At 36.0% G+C, this 9,258-nt stretch overlaps 1 protein-coding gene across 1 annotated transcript; it reads left to right on the top strand.

Moving 5' to 3' along the window:
• The first annotated feature begins 3,431 nt into the window (after positions 1–3,431).
• LOC110107918 (heavy metal-associated isoprenylated plant protein 37) lies at positions 3,432–5,965 on the top strand. The gene is made up of 3 exons (XM_020838366.2): positions 3,432–3,724; positions 3,823–3,898; positions 4,709–5,965. The coding sequence occupies exons 1-3, from the start codon at positions 3,686–3,688 to the stop codon at positions 5,752–5,754; spliced, it is 1,161 nt and encodes a 386-aa protein (XP_020694025.1). The 5' UTR covers positions 3,432–3,685; the 3' UTR covers positions 5,755–5,965.
• The last annotated feature ends 3,293 nt before the right edge of the window (positions 5,966–9,258 follow it).

Genomic DNA, 9,258 nt, shown 5'->3' on the forward strand with positions numbered 1-9,258 from the left:
TGGTGTTAGAGACCTCATAATGTGTTCAAATTTGGAGGGTAGACCTAAGACATACCTAATTAATATGTAATTGATAGATCATGAGTTGGTGGTCACTTAATTGGGTTTTGAAGTGTTTGAAAAATCACTCGGAAAAGCTTTCAAGATATGACCTTTAACCCTTAGATTTTGGTTTGGAAATCTGAATTAAACTAGATTTTGGATTTGATTCTCTAAATTTGAATTATCCACATCACTCATATAATGGCCTAAATATTCACTTTAACTAGGCCCATACTTAGAAAGGTGGATTAGAACATAACATCCACCAAGATCCAATTGTCAATAAAAAATTTTATGATGTTATACATGGTTCACCAATCTTTGCGCAAATCACAACTCAATTTTGATGAGAGGTCTTTACCTCCTCCAAATCAGAGCCATCAAATGTAAAAAAGTGATCAACATGAGATTTCTTTTTGGATGGCTCTTTATTCACTACGAGCAGTACTTGGTTACATAATAATGGGCCCACATCAATGGTTTCAATTTCACCAACTATTAAGTGATGTCTTTAGGGTTATTTTTGTATTGGTTGTCCACTAATGAAGGGAATGTCCTTATGGGTAGGTAAATCTTGTATGAATCAGCTAAGATAACCTTATCAAATCATTCTCGCTATTTCATCCTTGAGTTCCTTTCATGCTTTGATCATGTTCCCATAATATAGGTGGATTTGGAAATTTGCTACTAATTTACCATGTTTGATTTTAATGGTTTTGGCCATTTAAGAGTTTCCTTATCTTGGATGGACATACAAACATTCACCTATGATGTGTTGAGCTGTGTATAAACTCTTTCTCTAGCTAGGGCTCAAGTCATAATTGTGAAGGTTGAGGAGGCAATTACTATTCCCTTACTTTTTTCACTGCAATGTTGATTATTTAACCCTAATGCACTTTAAAAATTTCTAGTAAATTGTTAAATATGCTCCTAATGCATATTTATGGCTTCATTTATCGATATTTGTGCCTACACATGATTAATCTAGTCAACATATTAATGAAATGTGTCTTGCATTAGTACCGAGTAAGAAAGACCAGGAAGAACACCTTCAAGAAAAACTTATCCTAGCAAGATAGATTCTATCCCTGTGATTTGTTGAGCTTCAGAGTAGAACCTTTGGAAGTATGCCTTAATAGACTCTCTTTTATTTTGAAGAATCTCTTACTTGTGAGAATTATCCTTAACAATTCCCTGATTAGCATTAAATTGTTCGATAAATTTTTTAGCGAGGATAGCAAATGTGGGAATAGTCCCTGCCATAATAAAGTAGAATCTCATGTGAGCTTATCCTTTGAGAGAGAACTTGGTAGAGGAGTGCATTCAAGGCTCTTTGAATTTGCATAATAATTACATAATAATCAATATATTTTTTTAGGATCACAAGACCCATCCTAACAGTTTATGCTAAGTAATTTAAAACCTGTTGGAATTGGATTTTAAAAGATGGTTTTAGTTAAGCCTGTTAATTCCAAGAAGTCCTGAAAATAAGGGGTTTGTGTTCCACCCTTAAAGAGAACTCCACTTCAACCAGTCATCATAGTTCACATGTTGAGTATTGTACAGGATTTCAGTAGCGTAAGGTTGGGCCAAGTCCTAGATTATGGCCGGAGGAACAAGGGTTAATTAACTCGTGTAAGAGCGAGTGGTAAAGATACATATATCAATGAATTTGATGTCCTGGTGTGATAAAGGATTAACCCTTGAATGAGAGCAAGGGGGGTTCTGAATGAATATGTATAGGTTGAGTATTCCCAACCCATGGTAGACCTTAAGTGATATGGTCCCCTCACATTATGCTAATACTAACTGCCTAGTAGCTCAAAGAAGTTGAAGGATTTCATTTTGAGATTCCTACATTTTAAGAATGATGTTTTTTAGGGATGGACCTGATGTCTCTTCCTAGGGTTTTTTCCCACAGAGTTAAAAATAGGCAAATATATGGCATTCCTAATTCATAAATTGGTTCATGGATTGATGTATATTTGAACAGGAGGCTTCGTCGCATGATTATTAGACCTATTAGCCAACGAAGGGATATCAAGTGTGTTTTTAAGGGTGGGATTGTTTCTCACAGAGTACGACAAACTATTGTGGAATAATAAATTTATGGTGGTAGAGTGAATATATTTATTATTATTATCGATGTACCACTATCGAGCTCACAAATAGATAGTTGAGAGAGCAAGATAATACCATAAATCTTTTATAGTGAAAACCCAAAAAATGAAAAATGACACGGCCTTGCTAGGTGAAAAGATTCTACTATATATAAGTGAGTTACAATGGTTGACCCATCCTTTTACTTGGAGACAATGAAATTATAATTGTTTTGAAAGTTGGTCAAGCTTCATATGGTTACTCGGGAGTTCGTAATGACCATGGTCAGATGATGGAGGTCGGAAGTCTTGTTGTAGTGGCTAGAAGAAGGTCCAGCAAAGGTTTGGCTGTGGTAAGTGATCGAGGAGAGGTTGCAAAATGGCTAGCAACCAAGTGGAGGTTCAGTGATGGCCGGGTAGAAGGCCAATGGTAGTTGGCAGCTGGGAGGAGTTTCGATGGTGGTCAGCAATCGGATGGAGGTCTAGTGACGGTCAAGAGGAGGTCAGACCTATTGAAGTTTTCCTGCGATGGTGCATTGGTGGAATTCTAGGATTTTTGAAGCCTTAGTGCTCTCTCAAATCTATAGCCAAAAAATATGCTTCATATAGGGAGTGGAGGCGTATTTATAGTTATTTTTTCAGCAACATATCATGCAAATAAGAGAAAAATAAGAAGCAAATTTGGAGCTTTCCATTAGATGACGCGTATTGATTCCCTTGACAATAGATTATTCGTTCAACATTTGAGTGCCTTATTGTTCTCAGAATTAAGTGTTCTTAGGCTTGTTGGATTTGCCGTGTCAAGCCACTCGATGCTACTATAAGCATACTATATTTGGATATCATTTTATCAGCCAATTTTTATTTGAAAGCTTTAAAATATGATTCAGGACATCCATTTGAACTAATTTGGGCTCTGATAGGACTTGTTTTGATGTTGTTGGGCTCATTTGGTCGAGACGTTTTGTTTAACTATGTGTTTGCTGAAATCGGAGTTCATATGGTCATTGAATTTAATTTTGAAAGTTTTAAATTCAAATATGCATCAAGATCCACACCTGATCATGTCGACTTTTGGTGACATATCAAAAATATATAAAAAATTATTTTTTCTTAAATTTGAATTATTAAATGACGTTTAAAATATAAGATATGTAAAGAAAAGAATTCTATTATTTTTAAGTAGTGGTCTCTAAATAATCCGCTTTGAGGTAAAAATAAATTTAATTCATATCCCATCATTAATTTCAAATCATATTTATAGCCTAATGAAGGAGAGAGAGAGGAACAGAGTCGCTAAGGGTGTAAATAACAAATACTCCTGGCGTGGTACATAGGAACACAAACCCGTAGCTCTGCGAGAAACAGATATAAATGGAGAGGTAAGGGAGGAGCTAAAATGGAGGATAAGTGAGGCGAGGAGTGCAAACTACTCTGTTGTAAAAGCCTTTCATAAAAACCTTTATATAATTATCTGGAAGTCAGTATCTGTTCGCTCATCTTGGAACGAGCTCCTCTTCTTAGGCCCCTTTGCGACAGGAGAAATGACTAAATCAGAAGACTTCAAGCTGCTCAAGATCCAGGTAGCCCCAAAAACCGTCTTCTCAACCACCCTTTAACTTTATCTTCTTGGTCTGGCATCGGAGAAACAGATTGAATTTTTTTTTTTTTTGGCTCTCAGACTATTGTACTTAAGGTGAACATCCACTGTGATGGCTGCAAGCACAAAGTGAGAAAACTCCTCCAGAGAATTGAAGGTAGCTGTTCTTTCTACCTGTTCCCTTGTTCATTTTCCCCATTTATTTGGGGAGGTTTTGTTTATTTAGCTTAAGGAACAAGGTTTTTTTCTTGAAACGTTTTTTTTTTTTTTTGTTGAAGAGATTGCCTTCATCTTCTTTAATTTTAAGCTTGAATTTGCAAGTATTCCTATAAATGTCTTGTTTATATTCACAGTTTGGTTTGTTGGATGCCTTTATGAAATAAAGGATGTCATATTTGCTTATAAGATTGTTTTTCTGGTCATTGGATGGAATTGTAGGGTAGTTTTTCATAATGTCTCCTATGAAGTAGTGTTTTACATCAAAATGAAGTCCCAAGAAACTAGTTAATGTTGATGACACAAAGTTAGATCTTGTAGATCAGAAAAAATGCAATCTTTTCCTATATTGGTCTCTGTTTTCTTACTGCATAACCATTGCTTTTTTTTCCTTACCAAAGTAACACATTTGAATTGTGGTAAAATTCTTCCCAAAGGTACACAGTATTTTTTTTCTTTCAATTCTACTAAAATGCATTAAAAGCACCTCGATTTACAGATTTTGTGTCTGCAAATTAACTTTATTACATTTGAGAAAGTTTTTTGAGATTTCGTAGAACATAAATGTCTATTTCTATCTGCTCTCAAATAAATGATGGATTTATCAAGTTCCATTTTCTAGCAAAACCTGTTTTCTAACTTCAATAAAAAAATGTAGAATTCTTTAATTTTCTTCATCTGAGCATGCATCCAAATAAGGTGAGAGTAAAACAATTGTTTTATTTTTTGTATTTATTTGCAATGAAAGCAGGGGTCTATACAGTAAGCATAAATGTAGAAAACCAGAAGGTCACTGTCTCAGGAAATGTGGACTCTGGTACATTGATCAAGAAACTAGCTAGATCAGGTAAGCATGCGGAGCTTTGTTCTCAGAAACCCAATAACCAAATCCAAAAGATCAACAACCAAAACCAACAACAGAAAGTTTCTAACCCCATCAAAGAAGCCAACAAGAACAACAAGGAACATGGAAAACAAGGGCTCATGCAAGGCCTCAAAGATTTTAAAAACCAACACAGCCTTCCTGCAGCTTTTAGTTCCGATGATGATGATGATTTCGATGATGATGATGATTTTTATGATGATGATGATGGGGATGAGGGAGAGGCCCCGTTTATGGAGAAGTTAAAACAACTTAATTTAATGAAGCAAGCGAACAATACAGCAGCAGAAGCAGCTAGTAGTGTGAAGAAAAATGGAAATGGAAGTGGGAATGTGAATGGAAACAATGGAGGGGGAAAGAAGAAAGCTGGAATTAACCCAAATCAAAAGATTCCAAATGCTCCACAGCCCAAAGGCATCAATTCACAGGCTAACATGAACCCAAAGATGGGAAATCCTGCTGCCCACTTGCTTGGTGGGAACCCAGTAAATGGAGATTTAAAGAGAATGGCTATGATAAACAACCACAATGGCATGATGGGCATGGGATTTCAAGGCATAGGGAACAACAACATGCAAGTTAGAAACAACAACATCAATGGATTTGGCCTCAATCAGCATCAGCAAACTCCCATGATGGGGGGAATGCATGGCCATCAACCATCACCCATGATGATGAACACGAGAGGACCCTGCAACAACAATGGTATGATGATGATGGGTCATGATAATAGATACATGCAATTTCAACAGCCTCAAATGATGTACAACAAGTCTCCTCAGATCACGCCTTATACTGGATACTACTACCAGTCTTACCCAAGCCCTTATTATATCCAAAACCAGAAAGAGGTAAGTGATTTTGGTGTTCATCTATTCAACGATGAGAACACTAGCAGTTGTGCCATCATGTAATAAAGGATTTCAAGGGCTTTCTTATGCTTTCTTTAAGGGCTTGTCTTTCAGTTTGTAGGGCACTTTCTTCTGTTATTTTATTTTGTTTGTTGTAAGTGTGGTGATGTCTATTATGTGAAGCAGTGATTAATATCAAAATATTCATTGACTTCATCTTTATATTTTTTATAATTTGTTTGGGCCTCAAATTATGAGTGCCCATGTGCATCCAGTGCTTGGATAACTAAACTAATCTTTGAAAGGAACTTGAATTTGATGGCAGATTTTGTCCCTTGCTTTTCCTACTTTAATTAATAATGACTTTGGGGAATTGCTAGCTATCTAGCTAGGCAGACTAGAATCCTATGCGACAGTTATCATATTCAACTTTGCATAGGATATTTGCATAATGGTTATAAAATTATAAAGCATATGAAAAGAGAGTTGCCATCAAAAAGAAGTTCATTTCGTTATGGGAGTAGTGAACTAGTGGTAATTTTTTACTTCAATTGGAATCCTAGAAATGAATGTGGGGTAACGCAAAAACTTGTCTTTTCATCAAAAAAGGTTCTATCAAAAGACCCTAGGTTTATTGTTTATTTGTGATGTCTAGAGATGCGTCCGGGTGCCGGATTTAGAGATGCGTCCGGATTACTGTATACAATGCGGACGCTCTGCGTATATTCTACTTACACTCTGCTTATATTTTACATATTTGTAGATACACAGCAAAATAGCGGCAACTCCTCACAATTAAATATTTTATGTTTCTTTACTGCAATACGCAGTAAATATGCAGAGCGTAGGCAGAGTTTAAGCATAGAATACACAATATCCAGAGGTATCTCTAGATCCGATATCCACACCTAATAATTTCCCATCACATAGAGAGAGCCAAGCAGCCGACATCTATCAAAATTCATTAATATGCAGAGGACCACCAGGAAAGTCCATATGAAATTTTCATGAAAAAGTTCTCTCTCCAAAGCTTGTAGTACAGAATCATGTAATAGAATAAGTGCTTATGCTTAGAAAAATAAATTATTGGGTCAACTATATCACAATTCAGATCCAAGCTCCACATGCCTCAATCCCTTTGAATCAACATGTCTCTAATCAATATATAGTTTATTGGCTTATTGCTGTATTTTAAATTTTAAATTTACAAACCCCTGTCTCTTTTTATGGTCAACTTTACTCCAAAGGCCAAAGGACATATTATCAGAGGCATGATACAATTACCAAAGTTTTTGACCGAGATGAAAAGACAAATTTATCCTTCATTCATGGTAAGTCATATCATGTCGGTAACATACTTACCTTTGCTTCTTTTCTTTGAGGAATAACTTACCTCAGCTTCTCAACGAGAAATAAAAAGTTGATGATATTTTTGCATCTACGCATTAATTGTATATTTTTATACAGGGGTTTAAACTATTTAGACATGGGCGCTGCATTATGATCACAATGGATCTAATGGAAGACATGTGTTACTAATGCCCCGAGCCTAATCAACTATAACGAAAAATTATCAGTTGAATAGAATCCCGGCAATTTAGATCATCTGCATGTTGTGAATTTAACTTTTTTTTTTTTTTGAAATTTCCATTAAATATTTTACTCAGGTTGAAGTCGATGAGTCTATTAATTTAGATGGGTCTTAGATTTTGTTTGGAACACCTTTCTTACTATTTTATAAAGTAAATTTTTATATACACTTTTCTAGTTCAAAAGAATTGTGCTAAAAAATTCTTTTAAAAAACAATAAAAAAAATTGTCACAAATTAAATTTTAATCTCTCTTAAAGTAAAATAATTTTTATTCAATATATTAAATTAAAATTATAGCAAGGCATTGAAAGATATCAAAAAAAAAAAAAGGCATTGAAAGATATCTGAAGAGCAATAGCAATCAAAAGAAAGAAAAAGGAGCATGTAATATATACATAAAAGAAATTATGTTAGTGAAGAAAATGAATTGACAGCAAAGTTAACCGAAATCATTCTCAAATTCAATTGACGGTAAAATTAACCATAATTTGGATTATCAAACAGTTTACAAACATGACATGGTTATAGTCGAATCAAGCGGGTCGGTGAGAAGAATCCAACAAGCCCAGAATTGTTAAATTTTTATATCATTGGAGCCTTCAAATGTCTGATAAACGGTCCACGATCATGTGATTCAACATCGGACGTCCATTCAAACTACTCCCAATTTATCCCTGATCTTCCTCCTATTTACTAGTCATGCCATCCTCAAAAACTATAAATAGGCTCTCATTTCTCTTAAGAGGGGACCCAAGCAAGAAGGGAAGAGAAGAGAAGAAGAGAATAAGAGAAGGAAAGAAAAGAAAGAAGAAGCTCCTCCTCAACCACCGTCGGAGTTTCTCCTAACTTTTAAGTGATGTCAGAGTTCCGTCCGACCTCCAAGTGACGTCGAAATTCCGTCCGACGTCCAAGTGACGCTGGAGTTCCTCCCAACTTTCAAGTGATGCCGGAGTTTCGTCCGACCTCCAAGTGACGCTTGAGTTCCTACAGAGATTCACGTGACACTGGTGTTCTGTTCAAGTGACACCGAAGTTTCGTCCGACTTTGAAGTGACAATGGAATTCTGCCCGACCTCCAACTAACACCAAAGTTCTATTTGACTTACAAGTAAAGCTAGAACTCTTTCTAACAACCAACTGACACCAATTTTTTTACGCCAGCATTCTGATATTTGTTTGCAACTTAATTTTAATACGAGAGTTGATTAATGTAATATGATCGTTCTAAATTTTAAGGACGAGTCAGCTTCTTGTAACTTAAATAAACACTGGTGAAATTCTTTCAACTAGGCGTGGCACCATGGTTTTTCCCTTTATAGTGTTTTCCATGTAAAATTCCTTGTGTTTTATTTCTCTATTATTTTGTGTCGCAAGCACAATGGGAGGAGGTTCTTCTCCCCATGAGCTCCACCACTTGCCAAAGATGTTCAACTCAAACATCTTCAAGTAGAGATTTCTCTTCCTCCACTAAGGAGACATCCACAATCACATCAAGATAACAAACTTGCTGACACAACAAGTTCTACCATCCTTCGTACACAGGTCAACCACCATGTATTCCTCCGTACCTCCCAGAAGCCTTAGCCAAACCGCACATTACTAAGCTCCCTCATAATGCCCTATGTCATGAACTACCAAGATTGGATCATGAAGAGTTCCCCAGAGGAGGTGTAAGGAAAACTCTTCATCACTGGGACTTCCTGAAGTCATCGCCTCTAATTGAAACCATTCTTTAGCACCCTATTTTGGTTGGATTCAAACTACTGAGCATCGAGTCCTATGATAGGACATCTAACTCATACGAGCATATCGATCATTATAAAACCATTATGCACATCTAGCGAGCCTCTAATGCAATCCTCCGCCAGGTTTCCTGCTACCCTCAAAGAACAAGTTCAAACATGGATTTATTCACTTCTAGTTGAAATGATCCCTACATTCGTCAAATTGATCAAAGTGTTCATCGAACTATTTCT

The sequence above is a fragment of the Dendrobium catenatum genome, unplaced genomic scaffold (genome assembly GCF_001605985.2).
Source record: "Dendrobium catenatum unplaced genomic scaffold, ASM160598v2 fragScaff_scaffold_800, whole genome shotgun sequence".
NCBI lineage: Eukaryota > Viridiplantae > Streptophyta > Magnoliopsida > Asparagales > Orchidaceae > Dendrobium > Dendrobium catenatum.

Coding starts and splice junctions, on each gene's coding strand:
- LOC110107918 (XM_020838366.2), top strand. CDS start 3,686: ATGACTAAATCAGAAGACTTCAAGCTGCTCAAGATCCAG. Junction 3,725..3,822: donor TCAAGCTGCTCAAGATCCAG/GTAGCCCCAAAA, acceptor TTTGGCTCTCAG/ACTATTGTACTTAAGGTGAA. Junction 3,899..4,708: donor ACTCCTCCAGAGAATTGAAG/GTAGCTGTTCTT, acceptor CAATGAAAGCAG/GGGTCTATACAGTAAGCATA.